This window comes from Agelaius tricolor, unplaced genomic scaffold (assembly GCF_023055355.1).
Source record: "Agelaius tricolor isolate 1412-34295 unplaced genomic scaffold, bAgeTri1.0.p SCAF_23, whole genome shotgun sequence".
In the NCBI taxonomy this organism is placed as follows: Eukaryota; Metazoa; Chordata; class Aves; order Passeriformes; family Icteridae; genus Agelaius; species Agelaius tricolor.
In genome coordinates this window covers 4,428,673-4,454,135 of record NW_027269283.1, presented here as the reverse complement: position 1 = coordinate 4,454,135, position 25,463 = coordinate 4,428,673, and the positions used below count along the sequence as shown (strand labels likewise).

Here is a 25,463-nt window from a genome sequence, read left to right as displayed (position 1 = left end):
TTCCTCTCACAAAGGCGGGCATTGTGGCAGCACGGGGGGATGCGGTGCGGGCTGCAGGGAGGGAGGGAGGGCACGGGAGAGCCCCCTGAGAAGAGGGCGAACGGGATGTGAATATAAATTCTGTAAATATTTTCTTTAAGGTGCTGCATGTAATCCCAGGAAATAGATCCAGTTTCACGGCAGAGTGGGGGGAGCGGGACTGACTTTGCCGCGGGTTTCTCCACATGGATTGAAAAGCTGATGGAGAGCTGAGGAAAGCACCAGAACCTCCCTCTGCCACCGTCCTGCCCTCCCTCCACGCCCAGCACTGCCTTGCCCCTGTGCTGTCCCCACTTGCACTCTTCAGGCTCTTCTCCCCCAGGATAACACCTGGCCAGGATGGTAAAGCAGAGGAAAATGGGGTTCCAGTGCTGCAGCAAAGGGTTTAGACTCCATCAGGCCAGTTTAGACTCCCAGACCCCATCACCCTGAGCAGGGACAGGATTCACAGGATTCTGAGTTGAGGTGGGGGCACGTGGCACCCAAAGGAGGGGTAGGGACAGCTCAGCCTGGCCATCACCCAGTAAATCAAATGCCAAGTTTGAGATTTGTCTGAAGGGGATAACGCTGGTGACAGTGTCCCATGGGCAGCAGCAGCAGCAGCTGTGGGACAGCCCCACCATCCCTTTTCCTGCTGTGCCCATGTCTCACCCAGCTGGGCCAGGCTGCCCTTTGCCAGGGAGGGCACAGGAGGTGGCCATGCCATGGGGACACTGCTGCCTGTCCCCCTGCATGGGGCTGCTCCTGCAGGATGAGCCTTTACCCGTTCCAGTCGGGCGAGCCACTGCGTCTCCTTCAGAAAAGGATTACCCAAACATCCAATTATGCTTTCCTTTCTGCCTGTCTCCCCTCCTTTGATGGTCTTTGTCATTGTATGAAACGACTGTGTCCAGAATTCAGGCTTTCCATGGACACTTCCCTTAAGGGTGATTCTCCTCTTGCCCAGGTCCATCCCAGGAGCCCCATCCACCCTCCTGCAGGCACAGCTGCTCTCCCCACCCCACAACCCCCTTGCTTCAGGGCTCTGAGCAAAGCACCCACTGCTGGGTAGGAGCCAGGGCCATCTCTGCATCCCATCACTCATCCACATCCTCACTTCAGGCCTCTGGGGCAGAGAACCTTGCAATGCTTTTGGCTTTCCCACCTCATCCTCCCCAGAGGACAGAGGCTGGGAGGCAGCCATGCTCCACCTGCTCCCTGAGCCATGTGCAAGCACAGGCACCCCTGATTCTGAGGCATTCCTAGGAATCCAACAGTTACTCTATAATTATTGTCATCCCCTTGCTCACAGGGGGTCCCTGCCACCCCCAGCTGGTCCCCCATGGTTCAGGGGAATGAACCATGCTGTGGCCACTGTCCCCTTCTTACCGGGGGCACCATGAAATGTGACGTTGGTGGTGGGGCAGTGGGGAGGTCAGAAGTAAAACCACATTGCAGAAGAGATTAGAGCAGTTCAGGGGGGGCTGCAGGGGGCTGACCCAGAGGGGTGCCTCATCCTTTCACTGCCAGCAGCATCCCTGCACTCTCACTTCATTCCTCCTGTTCCAGTTCCTGCTGCTGGCTCATATTTGAGAGGTGATGTGGGGCTCCCCCGGCCTTTGATCTGCTCCAGCACAGCTGTTCCCAGACCTTGATGTAAGGGACAAGAAATGTGACTGAAATAACCAACAGAGTGAACAGGAGCAAGTGTGAAAGGCTATAAATAAATATGACACAATAACTGGTCACTGCTAAATAGGTTTTAAATTGAATTGATGGTATAAATAGAGTGGAAAGCAAAGATGCCACCAGCAGGTGACATGGATTTGAGGTGGGGAGTCACCAGGGTGATGCAAGTGCAAACACCAGGAGGCCCTACACATTCTCATTGCCCTGCTCCATCCTTGCTGTCTGTCAGCCATGGAAGTGGTTGTTTTGCCCTCTCCAGCAGTGATTCCTCCTGAGGGTCAGAGTGCCCCTGAGAGGGGAGAGGGCTACAGTGGCATGGGGAAAAGCCAGTGGGACCAGAAGCTGCTCCTTCCTTACCTCCCCTTGGCCATGCTGGACCTGGATGATGCAGGCAGGGTGGGATGTGCCAGCCCAGCCCTCGAGGTACATGGAGAAGGCTGAGCCCCTTTGAGGGATGTAGAAGCTTGGGCCCCTCTGCCAGAGCCCCATTGGACAGCTGACAGCCTCACATGTGGCCTCCCTGCAGCCATTAACTGGAGTTTACATTTCACTTTCAGTGTTTAAAATCTTTTCTCCCTTCCCTTTCCCTTCCTTCCCCAGCAGATGTGTTATCCCTCCCTCCAGCAGGTCCTGGCCCTTCATGGTGCTGTAACACTTGGCAGTAAGAGCTGTACCTGCATTGACTCCCTTGCTGGCTGATGCAGAAGCCTTGTGAGCTCCTTCACCCAGCCATTTTGCAGCTATCCCCCAAATTCCAGAGGCACAAATGCTCTGGACACCTCAATTCCAAACCCATGTGAGAGTGAAAGGGCTGCTTCTGGTACAAGCACTGCAGTTCCCACGTAGCCAGGGCACCATCCCATGTGCTTGGCCACACAAACAGACCAAGGAGCAGAGCCAGGGACCTGCCCCCGCTTGGCTGCCCTTGCTCTCCTGGGCACAGCAATTCAGCAAAACCCCAGAGACTGAGAGAACACTGAGATCAGCCATGGGAGAGCCTGCTGGGGACAGGGATGGGCCACAAAGGGGACAACACTGCCAGCCTCCATCAGTGCCAGCACAGGATGCTGCCAGCTCCACAATGCCCAGCAGCACGTGGGAGGACATCCCATCCATGGCTGGTGGGGCAGACACCTCCTCTGATTTCAGCCATGGGTGATTTGCCCAGCTCAGATTCACAGCAATCCTGGCAAGCTGGAAAACTTCCCCACTCTTTTCTCCCTCTTTTCCACCTTCCTTGCTGTGGGTCCAAACCCATCCCTCTCCCAATTAATATTTTGGGCAAACACCCCCCTTGGTAGAGAGCTTTGGGCTGGGTTCAGCTGCATGCAGGGGGGAGCTGTGGGAAGGGGCGAGGGGCTGCAGATCAGGGCTGATACAGCCTGGCATTTTGGCAGAATTTTCTAGGACAGTTTGTACAGTGTCTTCCCCATACAATGGTTGTGTCTAGCCGCTGTGCTGCAGCTCTCATTTCCATGACCAAGGAATTCAACCGAAAAGTAAACAGGAAAAAACGTTACATCTCACAGTTTATAAATATATACCGAGTTATTTAGGCAGTCAGGCCAATTTGCACAGATGCCACATATATGCTGTGACAGATCTCTGTGTTGTTTTGGAGCCACCCCTAGTGAATGGGAAACAGGGCTGGTTTCTTGCCATGTCTGCATGAAATATCAGTATCCTCCTGCAAGCTGGCTGCCAGCAGCAGTGCTCTGGCTCTTGGGAACAGCTCTGTGAGCTGATGTGAGCTATTTGCACGTAGTGCTCACAGACTCGAGCCCCCATGTTTCCAGCTTGGGCTGCACAAGGCCTTGGGAAGAGGCAGGGGAGTTTTTCCTGGGGATTGCATTGGGGATTTCAGCCTGGGATCCAGTGGGACAGACCGTGCTTTGGTGGGATGGGGGCAGGAGTGCCCTGGCACTGACATCTCCATCAGGGTGAGTCAGCATTCTGGAGTCCCAGTTCCCTGTGTCTGACAGGCTGGAGCCACGGGCTCCCAGGGCCTGGGGGCACACGCAGGGCAGAATTGCCTGCAGCTCCACACTGCCCAGGGGAAAAAGGGACCTTAGCCCTCATCCCATCAACCTCCTGCACAGGGAGCATCCCACTGTGCCCCGAACCTGGAGCCACCATTCAGATCAGAATGATGGGAGTGGGCTTTTTCACTTCCTCCCCCTCTCACAGCCAGCCTGAGCCCAGAGGTTTATTCAACCTGACAGGCGAGTGACTTGAGCCTTCCAAGCAATGTCTTAATTGCAGGACATCCTCCATGGCATTTTCTGGCTGTGGACAGCAAAAGGAACTTCTCTTTGCCGTCCTCCCTGTGCCCCCCCAGCAGCACTGAGCCGTGCCGAGCCACGAGAGCTGCTCAGACAGTGGGGATATTGTTTTGGCCATTGCCTGAATGGCCCAGCCTCCTCAGCTGTAAAATTACCTAGAGGATAACTAAACAAATCCCAGACAAACACTTCTTTAAAGGCACTGCTTACTTTGCAGCAGCCATTTCCCCCTGCCCGCCACATGTGCTCATGCTGGGCTTTCTTTTCCTCCTCCTCTCAAGGGTGACACAGCTGCAATGTCCTTGCAGGGCATTGGATGGGGAAGAGGGGACGTGAGGGGACATGGGGGATGCCATGGGCTCTTCTGGACCAGGCTCTGCTCAGCCCAAACCCAGGAGATGGTTTGGGGCAAATGCCAAGGCATCCAGAGCAAAAAGGGAGGCAGAGAGCAGCTGGTCAGTGCTGGAGCTGGGAGGAGAATGGTGTTTCTAAGGGTTCAGCTCTGCCTGCGGGGTCTGAGGTTTTTCCCAAAGGAATACTGGTCCAAAGTCCACTGAAACCAGTGGAAAAGCTGTCCCAGGTCCAGCATGACCCAAGGGGGTTGCTGAGCTCCTGGGGACAAACCCAAGAGTTAAGGGATGATAAAACCCCTCTGGACTGTGCTGGTTAAATGGGTAGGTCAGGACAGGTCCCCTCTGGGAGGTTTTGCTGCTTTCCAACTCTCCCTTATAAATAGGAGAAAAGTTCTGGCCAAATCCTCCTTCAGAGTCAATCTAAGCATTTCCTGAGTCGGTGTTGATTTCACAGATTAAAGCTGGTCAAAAACAACCTGGTTGCAATCCAGACAGCATTAATTTTAGGAAAAAGACCTTGAGGAATTTCCTTTGAGTTTGTTCTGATGGTAGGGGCTGCGCTCTTCCCACCCAGAACCTTGTTTGCTTTTGGAATACGTGCAATAAACACATGAACATCGAGCCCCAGCTCCAAGCAGGAAGGTTGAGGTTGCCTTCTGCTGCAAAGGCTTTTTTTTTTTTTTTTTTTTTTTTTTTTTTGTTGCAATAAAAATATGGATTATTAGTTAAACTGAGGTTATGCCTTTAATTTCAGGTCCACCACTAACCCAAAGTATTACACTGCACCCAAGTTTCCATGTTCATCAGGGCTGCAGTAAAAGCCTGGGTTTGGCATGGGGAAGCAAGATAGGAATTTAGGATCAAAAATCCCATTGATCCCGTAATAAAGGGATGTTAAACAAATCCCTCTGTATTCCTGCAGCCTGTCAGAGTGAGACTTTCCTTTCTCTTGGAGTTGACCCATTCAGACAGAGTGCCACAGAGGGGCAAGTGCAAAGACAGGGTGGAAACCTAAAACACAACACCCCAGCGTGTGCTCTGGAAATGTGCATGGCCCAACCGAGGCAGATCCCAAATTTTGGCAGATCCCTAAGATCAGGAAATTCCTTGAGAGTTCGGGAAATTCTCCAAGACTGAACCCGAGCCATTTCACTTGCAGAAGATATCAAGTTCTCCTCCTCCTCCTCTTTTTTTTGTTTGTTGGTGATGGGTCAGTGGGACCTTGGCGAGTGCACGTTGCTGTACAGTGAGACAGAGGATCAGCAAACCCAAGCACAGCTGCTTGCAAAGGGAAGAGGGTGAAGCCAAGTATCAGCCATGAGCTCCAAGCAGGTCTGGAAGGAGCCCAAGCTGGTATCAGTTTCTCTTTCTTCCCTGTGCATAAATACCCACCTGTTATTCATGGCCATTCTCATGGCACCCGCGTGCCTGCGGTGTCACCTCAGGGGATGGGGCAGAGCTGGCTGCAGCAACAGGACATGGAGGGCCCCTCTTTGAACCCAAAAATAACTGCCACTCATCCCCTTGCCTCGAGTGATGTGGATGATGGCAGGGTTTCAGCCCAGCTGTTCCCACATTTGGTACATCCAGAGTCACCCAGTGCTTGGGGACATGAGGGAGCCGTTCTGCCCATGGCTTGGAGCAAGCAGGTCATGGCCACAGCCAAGAAAAAGCAGGGCTGAGATATGGGAAAGCTTCCTGCTGTCCCAGGGCCCCATCTCCAGGCAAAATGGCCATGGCTAGGCAAAAATAGGCACAAAATAGAGAATGAGATGTGCAGGATAACTTATCCCAGGTGGGCTGCTCTCCATCAGTCACCACAGAAACACTCATTGGCCACTCTGGGACAATCCTCATCCAAGCAGGCTGTGGGTGCATCCTGGGCAGTTCTGTGTGGCTTGTGCCTCTAAAATGCAGGAGATGGGAGAGAAGGGACAAACCTCAGTCTGCTTCTTCACAGAGCCCTGCAGCAGCCTCTGCACTTGGCATCACCCCTGTGACCCACCATGTACAGGGAAATCTGTATCCACAGCTGTCCCTCACGTCCTTCTCTCTTGCTGAAGTCACCCCAGCAGACCTGGCTTGCTTGTTCTTCCCTTGCCTGCACAAACCAGGCAGCTCTGGGCAAATTAAAAAAAAAATCACCGAGGAAGTTTGTTTGTATTATTGCCCTTCAGTATTCCCCACATCCCAAAGAAAAAGTATTTTCTTTCTGCTCCTGTGGTGCTTTTCTTCCACTGTGTGCAGCAGTGAGGTCACCGAGCAGAGGTTTGGTGACTCAGTTGCTGGGTGGCTGCCACCATCCTGTTCCCAGGAAAGGCAGAAGGTGACTCAGCTGGACATACAGCTGAGGAAGGATATGGATCTCCGTACAATCCAAAGACACAGCTCTGCAAAGACCAGGCTGAGCTATGCAGAAACAATCAAACATATCAGCTGGTTTGGGCTGGAAGGCACCTTAAAGATCATCTCAACAGTTGTGGGGTGTTTCTTTAACCCAAAAGCAGTGAAGTTGTTGCTTGCACCAGGGACAGTCCCTAGAGGACATTGACACAGGAGCCCTGAAGCCACAAAATTCCCCAAAGCCAGGGCTCCCCAGGCCCTGCAGACAGCACAGTCTGTAGGATGTGATGCTGCTGGGGATGAGCTGCACCAACCCCTCTCCCAGATCCATGGGACTGGCATCTCAGACACCTCTTCTCATGGCTGATCCTCTGTGAGGGCACCAGGGACCCCCATGGTCTCAGCCAGGCTGAGCAAGCCCATGAGCTGCTGCCAGAGCCCTCTCCAGCAAAGCCAGGAGGGACAGGAGTCACCAGGATGGACAGGAATTGCCAGGAGGGACAGGAATTGCCAGGATGGACAGGAGTCACCAGGATGGACAGGAATTGCCAGGAGGGACAGGAATTGCCAGCATGGACAGGAATTGTCTTGCAAGAGCCCCTCCTGCCAGAGCTGCCCATCTGCACCAGCACCTTCCCTCCCAGCACATCCCTTCAGCTCTGCTCCTGCCAGCACAGATCTGTGCCTGACACAGTCTCAAGCCTGCACTCCAAAGGCATTTTCCTCTCCCATCCCTTTCCTTTGGCTTCAGGGATATCCTTTCAGGTAGGCAGGAGCTGACCAACTTTTTTCTTGCCCTAGGGATCCCTCCCAGATCTTTACCTGTCCACAGAGCAACCTTTTCTCTCATACCCAGGGAAACAGAACCCCTACTCCTCCCTTACTCCTCCCTAGCCCTGGCACCAGCCTTTGATAGCATTCCCAGGCTCCTGCTCAGCTGAGATCAGAGCTGCTCCTCCCTGGGGCTCCCAGGGCCAGCTACCCCAACCCCATAGGCTCCCAGAGCCCCACCACCAACATGCTGGGCTTTACTGGGAGGGTGTCATCTCCTCCTTTCCTCAGTCTTCACCCTGGCCTCTGTGCTGCTGAGTCCTGCTCCTGCTCCATCTCCATGGCTGTTGCCTGTCAATGCTCTCATCCCTGGAGTCCTGGCACAGCTGGGAAAGGTTTTTTAAGCACATCAGCTCCTGCCTGCCCTTCATCCTTGCTAAATCTCCCACTGCCAGTCTCCCTGCACATTTTCCTGAAGGAAAAACGCTAATGGATATATAAATAAAGCAACCTGTGTATTCTTTTCCCTGCTCAGAGCTTGGATAACCTGTGGTTGACCCCTCCTAGTCCTCCCTAAACCACAAGCCCAGTATGTGCTGCCGCTGCTGCTGCTCTGGCATTTTTATGAATGGCCTTGAGCCCAGGGAAGAGATGTGAGCTGGATTTGGAGCAGCTCCATCCCTTCTACCGCAGCGCTAATCTTGACAAACGATCAGCGTGTGCCTTTCCAGCCAGAGATAAGGCTGCCTGGCCACTTCTAGTCACTCTGCTTTCCCACCAAGAAAGGGATTTTGTTCTCAGCCCCTGGCCAGGGCTTCCTCCAGAGCCTGGGCAAGCCCAGGTGCCCCCACCCCACAGCTTGGGGGGCACACTCTGCAGTCACAGCCCTGGACTGAGGCCAGGGGATAGCTCAGAACAAAGCCTGGGCAAGCTCCGAACAAAGCAAATGTTGTGACCTTGCCTGGGTTTCTGATGCACCAGGGATGCCTCCTGCCTGCACACCTGTGTTGCCCTGTTCTTCTCAGTTCTTCTAAGCCTTCTGATGTGGACATTTTTGTAATGGAGTGTCTCACACACTTTTCGTGTAGATAATGATTGTTTCACATTCCTTTCTAGAGGCAGAGAGAATTTGATAAACTGTTGGTTTGACCAGTGTGGCTGGAGAGGTGGCAATTTCATCCTCCAATCCATAGTCACTTTTGAAAGTCTATAAATATTAGAGTTTGGAAATAAACTCCCCCTTTTTACCTGAGACACTTCCGCGTGTGCACGTTGTTCATTTCATGTCCTACTGTGACACACCTGCATCCCCTTCCCCTTGACACCAATGGGACAAATGGTCCATGCCCAGCAAGGAGCTGGCAAAAGCATGTGCTGGGAGCCAAAAAGAGCTTCCAGTCCTGTAGCTGAAGCATGAGCATGGTGGACTTTCCCTGAGCTCAGTTTTAGCTGGGAACTGGAGCACCTGCAGAACTATCACTGTTCTGCTTGAACTGGTACCCCACTGCACTGCTGTGGTTTGGGACACGTGTCCTGCCTGACAGCTTGGGCAAAACATTCCCCACCCCTCCCTGGGGCTGGGCAAGCAGTGTGGGATAGCTGTGGGATCTTCCCAGGGATTATGACATGGGAGAATGAGCCTTGAGTGGGTCCTGATGGATGTGCACCTGGGAAATGCAGGCTGTGCAGAAGGGTCCCTCTCTCACACAGACACAGAGCTGCTGCCAAGAGAAAAGGCCTCTGTGAGTGCCAATTCAAGGAATGCCTTTGATCCAGTGGGAATCACTAGGGAGAAACTCTGCCTCTAAATAGAGCTGCTCTCTTGCCTTGCCACTTTGGGAAATGAATTTGTACTTGGAAAAAACTCAGGCTGGGAGAGCTCTTGGGAAGCCATCCAATCCATTTCCCTACCCCAAATTGGTCCTGACAGTTTTTTTTTTATCTAACCTTTCCTTTGAAATCTCCAGATGGCTCAATACAGTCTCCTCCAGGGCTATATTATTTTTACTAGCAGATACTGTTTTATTATTAATATTCAAATTAAATTTCCCTTGCTGCAATCTGCTCCTATCCCATGGCAACAGAGAGAGCAACTGCCCTCTTACTGCCCAGCATGCTGGGGGGGGTTTCCACCACTGGTACCTATTTAAAGCTCAGCATTAGGGTGGGCAAGGCTGGTCCTGGTCAAGATCAAGCTGAGTTGCAGAGTTCCTGGGCTGTGCTATCACTTTTGCTGTCTCTGTGGTACAAGAGCACACACCCACCCCTGTGCAGGCACCAAACCTCATACCCAGATGGGAAAGGGAGGTCAGGGGCTGCTGGCTTGTTGACCCATGAAGGGAGGCAATTACTCAGCTGATGAGGCCATGCAAGTGTTAATTAAAAAGCATGGGAAGCAGACCAGGTCACTGTTTGGTGTCATCCGCTCGTGAAATTAGCTCGTGGTGGTTCCCCCAGCCCTCCCCAGGAGCTGGAGCAGGGGAGCAGCTGCCCCTGGTGCCTCTGCTCTGCTCTCATCTCTTCCTGCTCAGCTCCTGTTTCTGGGTGCCTCCTGTGTCCTGCATAATGTCCCTGCTGGATCCTTGGTAGGGAAAAACTTCTGCCTATTGATTTCTGCTCTGGCTTGGAGCATAGCTGTGCAGGAGTGAGAGGTGGAACCAAAATAATCAGCTCCTGGCAGTCCAAATGGAGAAGGAAGCTCCCTAGGCACATGGTGAGCCATTGTAGGATGTGCTCCTGTGGAATCACTGATGGACACAGCCCTCCTGGTTAGGCACCCCTGTGGGTAGGGTTTTCCCAGCATTGAGCAGCAGCAGCAGCTCTGATCTGATCCCCTTCACTCTCCAGGTGAAGCCAGGGGAGAAAACAGATCTTTCCTCTGGGAAGCACCAAGGGCTGGTGCTCCCTGACCAGAGGAGCCCTCTGGCAGCAGTTCAGTGTGGCCAAGCCCTTCCATTCTGCTGGAGAGCCCAGTGCTCAGCATGTGCCTCACAGCTCTGGGAGATGGGGCTTGGCATCTTCTCCATCAGCCCTGGGACATGCCCATGTTGGGAGACAGGAGCCTCCTGTTTGTTCCCCACATGAGACCTCTCCAAAGCCAGGTTGCCATGCCAGGCTCCTCATGGGCACCCTCCTGTGCCTGGCCAGGGTTTACAGTGTGCTGGGGACTGCCAGAAGCACAGCTGAGCACCAGACAGTTCAACCTGAGCTGCTCCCTGATAAGAGCAACTTCACAAATCCCAGTTTCCTGCTGCTCTGTGGCTCATGGCTGGATTAGCTCACAGCTGAAAAGGCACATGAGAGTTTTCCCCATGATTTGGGGCACCCATAATGGCTCTTTCCTGCATGGATTCCTTGATGTCTTACAAAAGAGTTGATGATGAATCCATTTCCTCAGTTGGGACCTGAGTTTGGCATTCTCTTGTCTACTCAGATGTCTTTTTTCATAAACAATTAGACAATAGAACAAGAAAATGGGATTCAGTGTCTCTGAGGATCCTGCCTCACTCTGAAATCTGGTGCTTCAAAGGTGAGTTTGGACAGCAGTGCCAGACAGACAGACAGACAGACACGCCCAAGAGCAGTGGCTCCCACCTCCCTCCCTTTCCCAGCCAAGCTGGTGAGAATGAAGGAGCACTTTTAGCTCAGCCCTGCTGTACCCATCCAGCACAGCACAGGCTCCAAGGCTGGGGCCAAGGGCTCTTTCTGGAGCCCTGCAGCACCAGATGTTTTTTTCCGGAGGCCTCAGACACACACGTGCAGCAGGCTGTTATTAGAACTGGCTCACACTCCCTGCGCACAGGGAAAAAAAATTAAGGCCGTGCTCAAGCTTCATTCTCCACTTTGGCATCCAGCATTAAACCAGGCAGGCTGGGTCAGCCTTTGTTTGTTTTTATAGAATTGCTCGTGGAGCGTCCCTCCTGCAGCATCCCAGCGGAGCAGAACAATCCAGTGCACCAGCTGGATGAGGATTGCTTCATGTGCTGCCAAGTGTCCCACGTACAAACCGCTCTGCAGCACCTCTGGGGTGCAGCCTGACAGGCTCAGCAACACCCTGCAGCAGCTTGAACCAAGAGGATGCACTGCTTCAGTGCTCAGCCTTCCTCCTCTTGGTTTTCTGCCTGGTCTGTCCAGCTTGCCTCTCCCAGCTCGGCCTTCTGATGGATTTTTCTTCTCCTGATAATGTTTCTGTACTCACCTCAGGCCGAGCCAAAGACTCATTTTAACTGAAAAAGGCCGTTTGTCTCAGTATCTTATCATCTCTGTCTCAGCCCAAGCCTTGATGCCTCCTTCCCCCAGCAGCAGGTTTCACTCCTTCATTTGGAATTTCACACAGCCACCTTTTCTTAGCCACCTCTTGTTTTCCTCCAAGAGTTTTGGAGAAGCATGGCACAGCTTGTCATGCTGCTTCCCTCACTTAAAGCTGGCTTCTCTGCCAGCCAAAATAGGAGTCTCATAAAAAAATCTCTGCTGAGGTTTTGGTGGGATGCTCAAGGGTGGAACTACCTGCATATATCATAAAATTCCTTGCTCTCTGGCATGGCTTCACCTCTGCAGGGCTTCTATATGACCTCCACTGGGTAGCACTGGGGATGTTACTCCCTCCCCAAAATTCCCAGTGCCCCAAGTGGGGGTTCTTTCCCCCTTTACCTAACAGCTGTGGCTCACACCAAGGGTCTTGAAGCGCTGTGGTTAATGGTGTGGAGCCTGGGGAGGGTGGCAGGGCAGGGCAGGGTGCTCAGGGTGCTCCCTGCAGTGGGTCACCTGTGGGTGGGGACACTGGGGTGCAGGATAGCAGGGATCTCTGCAGGGCAGGATGGCAGGGAGACACAAACATGCCTTCCAGACACATGAAAGATGAAATGTGCTTGGCTATGGGAGATCCAGGGGTCTGCAGGGAAAGGCTCCCTCTCTGCTGGAGCCTGGATCCAAAGCCAAAATCTGGGGAGGGCTCCAAAATAGCACCACTTCCCTCTCTCCCCGTTCCTGCAGGTGCTGGGTTCCCTGGGGGATGCTCGCTGCACCAGGCTGGTGCCAGCCGTATGATTGACAGCTGCCAATCTCCAGCAGCACGGAGATCCTCGGGGGCAGCGTTAGGGGCGCTTCAGCCTTTCTCTCGCTCGTGCTGCGGGATGAAGCAGGGCAGAGCTGGGGACTGGGGGGGAGCCAGAAGCCACAGGGCTCCGGATGCCGCTGCACCTGCTCGCCCGTGGGGGCAAACTCCCAGCGCGCGGGGAGGGGGCATCGGGACAAGGGGACAAGAGGGGGCCGGGGCAGGGTGCGAGCCCCCGGGGCGGGCAGCGCTCACCGGGGGCTGCGGCACCGCTGGGGGGGCTGCACGGGGGGACAGGGGGGGTCGGGGGGCTCCGCTTTGCGTCCCCGCCCGCGGGGCCGGGGTCGGCGGCCGAGGGAGGGCGGGAGGAGGAGGAGCGCGGCCCGCCCCCGCCGCCGCCCTACAAAAGGGGCCGGGCGGGCAGCGGAGCGGCGTGTGCCGCCGGGCAGGGCCGGCCGGGGCTGGGGACAAGGACAGGGACAGGCAGGGGCCGGGCAGGGCGCAGCGGGCGGCGCTCGCTCCCCTCCGCAGCGCTGTCCCGGCGGGGCCCCCCCGTCCCGTCCCGCCTTGTCCCATCCCCATCCCATCCTGTCCCATCCCATCCCGCTCCACCGCCGCCGGGCCGGGACCATGCGGCGCCGCCGCGGAGCGCTGCTCGCCTGCCTCTCGCTGGGGACGCTGCTGGCCCTCGCCGACGCCAAGGGTGCCTTCTACCCCCCCGCCGCCCCCCTGCCCTTCGGCGGCAGGTACAGCCTCTACACGGCCGGCTCCAGCCCGCAGCTCGGCAAGCCCGTGGGCAAGCACAAGTAAGCGACCCCCGGCCGCGGAACGCGTCCGGAGAGCACCGGGAGCCGCCGTGCCCGGCACCGAGCCGGGGCTCCCTCGGGCATCCCTTACCGGGAACCCGCCGCGCCTCCGAGCTCCCCGGGCAGCATCCCTGGGGACCCAAACCCCGGTGCCGACCTTCAGGGCTCGCCTGCGGGCATCCCGGGCTGGGAGGGGGTCCCTGGGTACCGCCGCGGCATCCCTTGCTCCGTATCGTCCGCCAGGCACTGAGCGAGGGCTCGCTGAATGTGTCAGTGCCCCCCTCCATCCAGAGGAGGCTCCGGGAGTTGTATTTCCAGGAGGGAGCGAGCGGGCTGCGTGCGGTGCGGGGCTGGGGAGGTGGGGATGCGGTGTCCATGTGCGGTTTTGGGGAAGGTGCAGGTACCTGCTCTGCGTGACATCGGTGATGTGCGGGAGGGGAGGATGGCAGTGCACAGACCTACGTGTGAAAACAGCTTGCTTTGGAGGGAATTGCTTGTAAAATACATGCATGCTGGAGTTTAAATACGTTTTCAAGAAACCTGGAAAGCTCAGGCAGTGAGGAATGTGGGTTTTACACAAACTGGAGACTTTTTCCGTTCAGTTGCATAAGAGCTGTTACACTGGGGGCAGAGAGGGGGGTGTTGCTTCCCTCTCTGCTTGTTTGCTAGGACAGTTTCTGCCGGGCTCCTTTGAAAGAGGGAGGATGTGGGGTTACAGAACAAGCTGAAATGAATAAAGTAACGCTAGGGATGAACAATACTGGCAGTGCCAGTGAGAACTTTCAAAAACCCGTAACATTTTCCAGCTGCTCAGTCTAAAAACATCAGGCTGGAGCTATAAAACTGCTTGCCACAGGTGTGTGAGAAGGGAAGGGGTTCTGAGAGGGAGAGTGAGCCAGAACCATGCTAACCCGAGCAGCCACAGTAGGCAGGGTTTATTACTGGCTAGTAGATCTGCCTGCATTGGCTACTAGCTAACTTAGAGGCAGCTGGTGCTGTTTGCAAGCAGGTCCTGGATTTATGGATAGACTGTGATCCTAAATTTCCACATACACACATGAACTCTCTTGCCTCCAGCTGAGAGAAGTGTCTGGCTTTCCCTCTCCTGTGGTCCAGTGCACGGATGAATGACTCAGGGAGCAGCACAGGGCCCTGCTCATGCTCTGAGCCTGGCAGCCCCTTGCCAGGGCACAGCTGCTCAGGTCTGGGCAGGCTGGAGATGCCAGTCACAAATGGGAGCGGTGTGCCCATCCCAGGGGATCAGAGAGAGGCTGGGGTGGATGTGCTGCTGCAGCTCCTGGGGGCAGCAAGTGGGATGTGCTGGGGCTGTGGGATCAGGGGATCCCTGCTGGAAGGGAGTAGAGAGAGGCTTGGAGGGAGCACATCCTGCTCACACCTTGCTGCTTCACAGGGAGAGCTCCTGCCCTGGGTGGGCTGTTGGAGATCCTGCAGCCTCTGGATGGGGGCACTGGGTGGCAGCTGGGGCTGCTGCAGCTCGGGTGCCTGGTCACAGGCTGGGATGCAGTTGGAGCTCCCTGGCATGGCCATCACATGGCCTGTGGGGAGCAGCCTTGGGGCTGAGCACAGAAACGAGCTGCAGGGCCTCAGCCCAGCTCTCATGGGCTTGCTGAGGTGGTCTGGATGATGTTGAGACAATTCTGGCAGGTGGAGGTACAGGAAAGGGACTGTGACTGTCAGGATGGAGCAGAAGGGTTTGGTAAGAAGGGCTGTGCTGTCTCCTGTTTGAATGTCTGTGTGTGTGTGTATGGACAGGGTGGATGTGCACAGCCCTCCCCAGCCCCTCCATGCCACACTCAGGGGCCAGAGCAGCAGCACTTTGGCTCGCCCTGAGTGGGGAAAGATCAATGAAGGAGGGACAAGCACTGATGGCAAACAGGTGAAGACAAAGTGTGTTCCCTACCCACCCACAGCAAGCCCCCAGCTGGCACAGGGGCAGCCACGTCCTCCCGCCTCACTGAGCACCTCTCTGCACCTGCAGCCTGTGCTGGCCCATCTGCTCATCCCGCTGACCTCCTGCCTCAGCTCTGCTCTGCACCCTGGGCCTGTGCCCTCCTCTCCTCCTGCTCTGCCGTCTGCCACATCCCCCTGCCCTTAATCCCTGCCTCCCCACACATCCCTGCTGGCCCTGCCCCTGCAGACCAAGCCCATCTGCTCCTGCCGGCAGCCCTGCCTTCAGCTGGAGCAGCCTTGGCCTCCATCTGTCCTACAGCACCCTATGTCCTTCCCACACGCTGCCTTCCTCCCAGCCAGCTTCCCTCAGTGCCTGGCTGTGCTGCTTGGCTCAGGAAAGCTGGCTGGTACCTGTGGCACCCACTCAGGGGCATGGCAGGAGGGAGGAGGCTCTCTGTGCTCACTGTCCCACAGATCTGAGGGGGTTTCTCCATCACAGATCTACTCTGTGTCCCTGCCTCTGATGGAGGGACCCACGATGCTGCAGCCCTACAGAGCAGCATCTCCTCCCTGTGCCTTGTCTGTGGCAGCACCCACAGCAAGGCCTGAAGGCTTTTGGGTTGTCCCCTGCACTCCAGGAGCTGCAGCAGGACAGACCACCCCTGCCAGGCACTGCTGGAGCTGTTTCTGGGATCCTATTCCTACAACTGCTGCTGCTGGGATTCTGATTGTCCTCACAGCCTGTCTCAGCACACAGTCCATGCTGTGCTGAGCGTAGCCCAGCTCTGGGGACACCACCAGCACTGGTGACAGCGTGGCTGTGACAGTGACAGGAACCACGCTCCTTCAGCACGGTTGTGATCCCCCTCCCCAGCAGCTGCCCAAGCTGGGGGGCTCCTTCCATCTCCTGCCCCCAGAGCTCTCTGGCAGTGCCTGGCAGTGCAGGCACTGCTGTCTGCTGGGCAGGGGTGGCAGTGTCTCTCTGTGTCCCCCCAGGAGTTTCTGTGCCTACGTGGTGCAGCGCAACGTGACGTGCACGCTGCAGGACGGGGCCGAGAGCTACGTCAAGGCTGAGTACCACAAGTGCAGCTGGGGACCCAAGTGCCCAGGGAAAGTGCTGTGAGTATGGGGCACACTGGACCGTGGCTCCCTTCCCCTCCCAAAGAGATTTATCTCCTGAGACCCCGTGCCACCTTTCTGAGCATGCACCCCCACTTTCCAGAGGGCAGTGAAAGGGGCTGAAGGGCTTTTCCTGGACATGGCAGGCAGTGGTGTTGGGAGGAGGCAAGGTGGGATCTGCCAGAAGGGAGAGGGAGCTCTGTCCCTCCTCAGAAACTGTCGGGGGAGGTTTAGATTGGACATCAGGAAAAGGTTTCCACCCAGATGGCAGCTGAGCACTGGAAAAGGCTCCCCAGGGAAGTTGATCATGGCACCAAGCCTGACAGAGTGGAAGAAGCATTTGGACAATGTTCTCAGGCACATGGTGTGATTTTTGGGGGTGTTCTGTGCAGTTGCTGGGCACAAAGATCCTTAAGGGTCCCTTCAAACTCAGAATATTGGATGATTCAGTAATAAATCAGTAAATCATGGGAAGTGGAGAGGTGCCTGTGCAGGTGTGTAGGAGAGCAGTTTGTCACAGACCTGCAATGTGGCAGAATGATGGCAGCTCAGTGAGAACCTGGCTGAGAGGATGAGGAAACGGAGCCTGTGGCTGGGGATGGCTCAGTGCTTCCTGCTCCAGGAAAATACCTGCAAAACTCTGCCACCTGGTCAGTGATGGAGGGAAACACTTTACTGTGCCACAGCTGGGGCTGCTGGTGGTGCAGGGGCTTTGTGCTTCACCACCCTCCAGGGATGCTGCTCCATGTGGAAAAGCTCTCCTGCATCCTTCCCAGGCTGGAGGAGTGGAGCAGAGCTGAGCACAGAGGAAAACTGGAATGAGAGAAGTTTTTGTCAGAGCCTCGTACCCATCCTGAGGCAGCTGGCTGGGGCTCTCCACGGCCCAGCTGTGCCACGGGCTCTGCTCAGAACCTCTCCTGGCAGAGATGGGCAGCTGGACCCACCCACTCACTTGTTCTTCCCATCACAAGGGTTTTAGCAGCATTTGGGGACTTCAGGACATCCTGCAGCTGTTGGTACCCATGGAGGAGATCTCTGAAGCCTCTCCCATCTCCATGATGCCCTCTGTTTTTCTTCTTCAAACAAAACCAAGGTGAAACCCAGGGTGTTTTCTGAGGGCAGCTGGACCCACAACTGAATTTCCTGCAGAGCTTCAGATGCTGCATCCATGGACAAAAGGGAAACATGGATTTTCCACGTGCTGGGGCCATCAGTGAATGTTTGTGCAGCTGGCTGCAAATACTTCCCCTTGCTGCTGTTTGGAGCAGGGGTAGAAAATTTGGAGGTGCCCAAGGCTTTGAGCTCTTCTGCAGAGGCTGGGATGACCCAGAGAAGGTGCTGGGATGACACAGAGAAGGTGCTGGGATGACCCAGAGAAGGTGCTCTGCCTTGTGGATGCCACCCTTCTCCTTTCTTCACTCCCTGACAGTGGCTGGAGCAGCAATCTCCTGTGGTACATCCAGGCAGGTTTCTACACACTACAGCAGAAGGAAAGATCATTGAAACTCAGCAGCATCTGTGAAAAGGAGTAACAAGAAGAGCTTGTTTTGAACCTGTCCCTTTGGGAAATTGATGTTGAGAAATTTTGAAGAGATGCAAAGAGCAGAGGCTTTGGGTTTGTTTGTCCCCCTGCCCTGTGGTGTGCATGGAGGGGGCTGTATCTCACTGGGAATTGTGTGGGAGCAGCACTGCCAGGGGCTGCAGCCTGGGCTGGGGACACTGAATTCAGACAAGGGCACGGATGGCAGGGACTCAGCCCCATGTCTGCCCTGACTGATGGATTAGTGCCTTCTGCAGCCCCTCTGCAGCATGGGTGGCTGTGCTGCTCCTGCAAGGCCTTCTGCTGAACATGCTGGAGAAGAACAAGAGGCTGATGGTGTGTGTTGTTGCAAAACAGCAAACTTCAGGATTTTCAGGCCCTGGTAAATTCAGATTGGATATTTCCAAAAGGCAGGCTTAAAGCATTGGTGTTTGGAGGTGGTGAGAAAAGTGCTGTGCTCAGCCCTGTACAGCTCAGCTCAGCTGATGGGGAACACAGGGGCCAGCAGGGCCCTGTTCCATCACTGCTGCCCCACAGGGAAGCAGGGAGCAGCTGAATCCTCCCCCATGGCTGGGGGGACCCCATCCAGAGTGAGAGCAGAGGGGGAAGCTGTGAGGTGGGCTTGCACCCTGTGTGCTGGGTGTGGGAGGATCAATCTGTAGTACCCAAATTTGAGATGGAGACACTTCCCAGGGCATCCCAGCTGGGGCAGGAGGCAGGGTGAGGAGCCATCCCTCCGTGCATGTCACAGCATCACCCCAGAGACCATCACCAGGCCAGCCCAAGCCCCTTTAGGCTTCCCAGCAAACTGATGCCCTCCACACAGAGAGAAAACACCTTTCCAAAGGTAGTTCAACCCTCATGGGGGCTTCCAGACAGGATTACAGTTGAGAAGAGGATTTTTTTTTTTTATCCCACTAGGAAATTCTGTAGGTCAATTCAAAGTGCAAACCACTTTTACAAGCAGTCCACTTCTCTCTTGGAAGTGATGTGAGCTTGCAGGGCTTTTGAAATCAGTTCCATCGTTTCACCTTGTGCTCTGCTGGCCAGGAGTTGCCAAACAGTGTCACAGTGGTCACTTATCAGGCCAGGGACTGCAGCAATACACTTAGAGCTGCAGTTCTAAATCACCAGGTTAAAAAATACTTGACAAAAACCCCACTGTAATGCTGCAGTGAGCTGTGGTGCAGCAAGAGCTCTTGGAGAAGATGGGCCATGGTCTTCAGGGGCAGCACAAGGGTTTCAGCCAGGCTTCCCCAGGTGCCCAGATCTCCCACGCCCAACAGGACTGCAACCCTGCTCTATTGCTTGGTGCTGAGGTTGCTTCTCTAAACTGTCTTCTCTCTCTCTCCATCCCCTCTCCTGGCAAGGTACCGCACCTTCTTCAGGCCCAAGTACAAGATTGGATACAAGACAGTGACCGAGCTGTCCTGGAGGTGCTGCCCAGGCTTCATGGGAGAAGGGTGCCATGACAGCCCTACAGACCAGCCTGGACTTCTGCCCCAGCATCCCAGCCCTAAAATGCCCCCTGGGCAAAAGATGTTTCCAATGCCCAGACTTCCTCCCTATCCCAAAAGCCACCCTGACCTGTTTCCAGGACCAAAGAAGAATCAATATGGTGAGATCTTGCTCCTGCTTCATGTCCCCAGGTCACCACACCATTGTCATGCACTTGAACCTCCAGGTTCTCTCTGTTCCAGTGCAGAGCATGAATCTGGCAAAAAATTCAGTGGGTGACATGTTTTCTGTCAGAGACCTGACACTGGATTGCTTTGAGGACCACTTGCTTTTAAAATCTTGTTTCTTTCAAAGCATGCAGATTCAAAATTGTCTTTCCTCATTGATTTAGAGCATTTTCCCATTAATTATGGGGTTGATAGGGGGCATCTCAAGATGAAGCTCTCCTGGGCTGTTATCATCACCTGCTGTTGAACTTGGGACAGATGGCTGGATCCCAAGAGGAAAGAGGGTTTCCTGATAGCTTAAGGAGAGATGTGGGCTGAGATTTTGCTGAAATGACAATAACAGAGGGCAGGACACAAGGTTATTATGGGAAAGGACTTGAGGGAGGGAAGTTAAAGGAGCACCAGCCCTCACTGTGCCCTCTCTATTTGTGGTCAAGTTCCTCACTCGGGGCTCACCAAATGTGGTGGTTTTTGCAGGGGTCCCAGGACAAGGGAAGAGATGAGAATCTTGACTCCATGTTTCATAAGGCTGATTTATTATTTTATTATATATATTATATTAAAAGAAAATGATATATTAAAACTATACTAAAAGAATAGAAGAAAGAATTTCATCAGAAGGCTAGCAAGGAAAAAGAAGGAATGACAATAAAATCTTGTGACTGCTCACAGCCTCGACACAGGTGGCTGTCATTGGTCATCAAGTAAAAACAATTTCACATGCTGGGTAAACAATTCTCCAAATCACATTCCAAAGCAGCAAAACATGGAGAAGCTGAAGCTTCCCAGCTTCTCAGGAGAAAAGATCCTGGCAAAGGGGTATTTCATATTTTATGTCTGTGACATCTATTTCTTTCCCTGTGCAGGCAGGAAGCTGCCCGGCCTCTTTGGGGACCGCCTGGACCGGCTGGAGGAGGAGGTGAGGCGCCTTTCCCAGTCCTACGACAGCCTGCACACCTTGGTGAGCGGGCTGGGGGACCGCCTGCGCTTGGCCATCCAGGAGGACACCACCAAGATGATCGGCTCCCTGATGAACAGTCCGGGCACACCCGACTCCTCCGTGGGTTTTGGCATCATTCCCGATGGCCTGGTGGACGTGGCAGACAAAGCTGACATGGCCACGTACCCTCCCGTAGGGGACATCCTGACCAAAGTGACCGAGGTGAGCGACGTGCTGAAAACCAAGGCGGATCTGCTGCACGAGGTGCGGGGCATGGTCCTGGACCACGACGGGCAGATCAAGCACCTGCTGGAATCCGCCCGGCCCTCGCCCCTCACCTCCATCGACCTGCTGGAGGAGTACGTGGACACGAGGCTGAGCAACCTGCGTGGGGAGCTGCTGGATGGCTTTGAGAAGAAGCTGGGCAAGATCCAGACCACGTGCGATTTCCGCATCCAAGAGGTGCGGCAGCAGTGCGAGGAGGAGAAAGCCGCCAACCTGCGGCTGCAGCAGACGCTGGATGGGAAGGAGCTGGAGATCAAGAAAGAGATCTCTCAGCTGGAGACCCAGATCCAAGGGCTGACGGTGGTGGAAGGCTGCTGCAGCAACCTGGACTACCTCACTGATCGCATGAACATCCTTGAGAAAGGCCTTCACAGCATCTCTGAGTCCCAGAAAAACCTGCACTCACGCCTGGATGGAGAAATCTCCGCTGTCACCCTAGGGAACCTCTTTGAAGGGCGCTTCGAGGACCTGGAAGCCAGGCTCAATGCCACAGAGAGGGAAACAGGGAGCTGCTGCTCTGGTATAGAGGACAGCATGAAAGGCACGGTGGTGGCAGAGGTGGATGGCATGAGGACAGCCTTTGAAGACAAAATGCAGACCCTGGAGGACAGGTTCATGACCATCGTGGGGGAGCTGAACAATGTCAGTTCTCCCATGGGCATGGACGGAGCAGTGGTGCCTGTGCTGGAAGGGGAGCTTGCCAGCATGAGGAAACGGACAGATGAGACACTGGAGGCATTGCAGAATCGCCTCATCACCCTGGAGAGCACCTGCTCCCTGGGCTGCACCTCTGCCTCCAAAGATGTGGAGACCTTTCGGACGGAGATCGAGGACTGCCAGAACAAGAACCAGGACCTGCTGCTCCGCATGGACAGCAATTACGACCTCCTGCGCAAGCTGAACGCCACCATCCTGGAGATCCAGCGGCGCATTGAGGAGGAAGCATCGGGGGCTTTGCAAGGGGAGATCACCTTGCTGAAGATCAACCTGAACACTGTGAGCAAGTCTCTGACAGGGCTCAAGGACTCCGTCTCCCAGTACTCAGACACAGTGACGCATGTCAACTCCTCACTAGATGAGCACGAGCGGAAGATTGAGGATGAGGTCCACTCCATCCAGGAGAAGGTCAACGACCAAGGTTCCCAGCTTTTCTTCAGCAACCGCCGTGTCCTGAACCTCAAGGGAGACCTGGAGCGGCTCAAAGCCAGGATTGTGAGCGACCTGAGCTCCTGCAAGAACGTGGCCCACGGCCTGCAGCAGGAGGTGTCTCGCTTTGACGAGCGGGTGGCGCGGGTGGAGAGCGCCTGCGGCAGGCTGGGGGCCATCCCTGGCAGCCTGGATGGCATCAGGGAGGAACTGGAGAAACACACAGGCAGTCTGTGGGACTACATGGACCACATGAACGGGACACTGGCTGCCCACTCTCAGGAAATAACAGGACTGAAGGACAACTTGCTTGACTGCCAAGCCAAGGTCTCTGAGCTGGCGGAGCAGGTCGGGCACTTGGAGGAGAAGGCGGAGAGGAGGCAGCATTAGCCACACTGCCATGCCATGTGTCTTCCTTCTCCTGCTGTGAAGGACAGGATTAAATTATATCACACAGACTCACTCCAATGTGACAACAGTTCTTGGGATAATTTTTTTATGAAAAGCTGCTACATTTTTTTTTCCCCTAATCTTGTTGGCCCCACTTCTCCTTAACTCCACCATGCTGGTGCTCCCCTCCTGATGCTCAGCAACTGTCCTGACTCTGGCACAGCAGTGTCACTGCCTCCTGGCTGGGGTGTTGTTTTGGCTCCGGGGCTGATGACCCCAGAAGGACAATTCAAGAGTAAGCTGGAGGCAGAAACATTTTTTTTCATTTTATTTTTGTGGATTTATAATTTCTTGAAGAATAAAACCCTGTAGTTATCAGCTGAGGAATAGTTTCTCTGACCTAAAGACCACCTGCATCTTAATCCAGAGACTGAGCAGAGCCAGGGCTCCTTGCAGGGAACAAAACTCACCACAGGAATTGTAGATTTCAAAGAACACACGTATTCACACGTCCCTCCGGGAACTGGCTTCCCTTCTCCGAGATGGCAGCCCTCCTTGTGTATGGTAAATCCATTTATAATGCTCCCTCCTCCATGCAGATGCACATGCCTTATGGAGCAGATGAGGGTGTGCATTAGGAAAACACATATGCATATGTATATATATATGGTATGTGCATGTATATTTTTGAACAATCCTGTGTCACGGTGCTCATCTGATTCCAGTTTCCTAATGCTGCTCCCATGTCCTTTGCCATATTCCAAAGACCCACACTGAGCAGCTAAAAGCTGTGGCAGCAGTGTTTAGAGAGAGCCCCATGGTTCTGGGGGCTGCTGTGCTTTGCCATCCCACTCTGCTGGGCTCTCTGGTTACACCTGGGACTGACATGATGGTTATGGAAAACACGTGTCTTCCCTGAGGAGAGCTGTGTCCATAGGTCCCTGCAGAGACCAAGCTGGGCACAGAGCAGTCCTGTCCTCCAGCTTGGCTCTCTCCTGTTTTATTGCTTAAGCTGTGAACTCCATCATCTCATCCCAGGCAGGAGAGTTCCAGCTGCTGCAGGGTGTGATTGCAGCAGGGGAGGAGCAGGCGCCTGCATCCTCCTCATGCTCTTCTGATCCCACTGGGATGCCAGTAGCCCTGGGACCAACACCAATGTGGAACAAGGCAGAGCATCTGTGAGAACACCTCTGGAGGCCTGTCCTCAGCTCAGAATGAAAAACCCACATCATTTACCCAGCTTGACTCTGGTTTCCCACAAATAGGCAGGCTGGAAAACGTTGTCCGTGTTCCTGAGCAGCTCCAGCCTTGTCCTGCAGAGCTGTTGCACACAGAATCCACCTCTCCCTAGGAGCCCACTATGGGCACCTAGGTTCTGCTGATCAGCCAATGGGGACTTCATTACTAGGATGAGGAGGAAATCAAAGAGCCTCCATCCAAGTGACTCTGGCACTTTATAGCAGAGGAACATACTTTTCTCTCAGCACTGTAGCTCATGAACCCTCCCACACCAGCCAGCCTTTGGCTCTCACACAGTGCCTGTCACCTCACCAGGCTGTCCCTGCTCTTTGCACCATGATTTCCTCCTTGATCCCCCCTGATTGCATGAAGGAGCAGCTCTGTGCTCTGCCTAGCACAAACCAGCAGCAGTTCCCAGCACAGATGCACCTGGACACCTTTTTTCCCCCAGAAAATCTGGATGAGCTCCCTTAAACATGCTTCCAGGTTAGGGAGGACCACAGGGATCCCTGAGTCCAGGAGCCATGTTCCCCTGAGGCAGTAAAAGCTCATTCCCCTGCCAGAGGAGCTGTGGGAGCATAGAGAGGACATGTGGCCCCCCCACCACTTGCCCACCCCTGCCAGGTGCTCACAGCACCAGAATTCACTCTCACTGCTCTGGCCTTTGCTGATTTGGAGCTACTCTCCAGCTGCTGAGACACTTCTCCAGCTGAGGAACACCCTCCTGCTGCCATTGGGCATCCTGCAAAACCTGCTCTTAGACAACAAAACTTATTTTTTTCTCCAGCCTAAGGAAGGAGTCTCAAGGCAACCCTGAGTACTTTGTGATGGCCTGGGGAGCCCTCACCCTGCAGGGGGAGCATCCTGCCTAAGCCCCTTTTCCATCCCCTCACACCAGGGAGAAAACCAAAGAGAAAACCAAGCCAAGGGCCAGGCTCCCTGTTCCCCAGCCAGGGCTGGGTTAGAGTGGGTGAACAGGAACAGCTTCCCCAGAAAAGAGGGAGGCAGGACTGGCCATAACAAAACCAGGACAAGGAAGAAGTGTGACCTTCCAGAAAATGGTGCTATGTTTGGACTATTCCTGACTAGTCACTTGAAGCTATGGACAATTTGTTATTTCAGTTCTCAGCTATTCATGTTTAAAAAATGAAAGGAACTTTGTACAAAACTGGGCATTTTTTAAAAATTGCTTGCAAAGTAAGGAAATGCTGCCCATGGGGTTGTGCTTGTATGGGCAGTTTTCTGAGGCAGTTGATAACTGATCCTGTTAATTGACTGTGTTCTGTTGTTTTTAAAACCATGTCTATTTGTTCAGATTTTAAAAGCTGAAAAACTGTTTGTACTGGAAAGGAAAAAAATAAAGTATTTCTTGCTGAGGTTTCCAGGATCAAAATGACTTGTGTGGCTTCCAGAAGTGGCAGACAAGATTACTTACACACAGGAGTCAGGGAAGGAGAAGGTAGGTGCCAGACTGGAGGAAGGAGCCCAGCAGTGCTTCTGCCTTTGATTTACTTTATAACCTCCCATGAAGAGAGAGTTGGGGTTTCTCATCCTGGAGAAGAGAGGCCATGGAGGGGCCTCACTGCAACTGTACATGACTTGAAGGGTCCCATAGGAAAGATGGGGACAGAGTGTTCAGCAGGGTCTGTGGTGGGAGGAGAAGGGGGATGGCTCTCAGCTGCAGGAGGTTGTATCTAAGGAAACTGGTATTTTACTAAGGGTGGTGGGGCACAGGCCCAGGCTGTGCACAGAGGCTGTGGATGCCCCATCCCTGGGAACATCCAAGGCCAGGCTGGATGAGGCTCTTAGCACCCTGGTCTTGATAGAAGTGGATCCCATCACCCCCAGGACCCACTTAGTAGGATGCTTGAATAAGAATAAGCCAAATCACAT

At 54.4% G+C, this 25,463-nt stretch overlaps 1 protein-coding gene across 1 annotated transcript; it reads left to right on the top strand.

Moving 5' to 3' along the window:
* The first annotated feature begins 12,948 nt into the window (after window positions 1-12,948).
* On the top strand, window positions 12,949-24,949 carry EMILIN3 (elastin microfibril interfacer 3). Its single transcript, XM_071446805.1, has 4 exons — window positions 12,949-13,315; window positions 16,223-16,345; window positions 19,256-19,503; window positions 20,437-24,949. The coding sequence occupies exons 1-4, from the start codon at window positions 13,140-13,142 to the stop codon at window positions 22,329-22,331; spliced, it is 2,442 nt and encodes an 813-aa protein (XP_071302906.1). The 5' UTR covers window positions 12,949-13,139; the 3' UTR covers window positions 22,332-24,949.
* Window positions 24,950-25,463: the final 514 nt, after the last annotated feature.

What these genes read in the sequence shown, in the direction of transcription:
- EMILIN3 (XM_071446805.1), top strand. Translation starts at nt 13,140, where the DNA reads ATGCGGCGCCGCCGCGGAGCGCTGCTCGCCTGCCTCTCGCTGGGGACG. An exon ending in AAGCCCGTGGGCAAGCACAA is followed by an intron (nt 13,316 to 16,222) that starts GTAAGCGACCCC and finishes GTGTCCCCCCAG; the next exon opens with GAGTTTCTGTGCCTACGTGG. An exon ending in ACCAAAGAAGAATCAATATG is followed by an intron (nt 19,504 to 20,436) that starts GTGAGATCTTGC and finishes TTCCCTGTGCAG; the next exon opens with GCAGGAAGCTGCCCGGCCTC.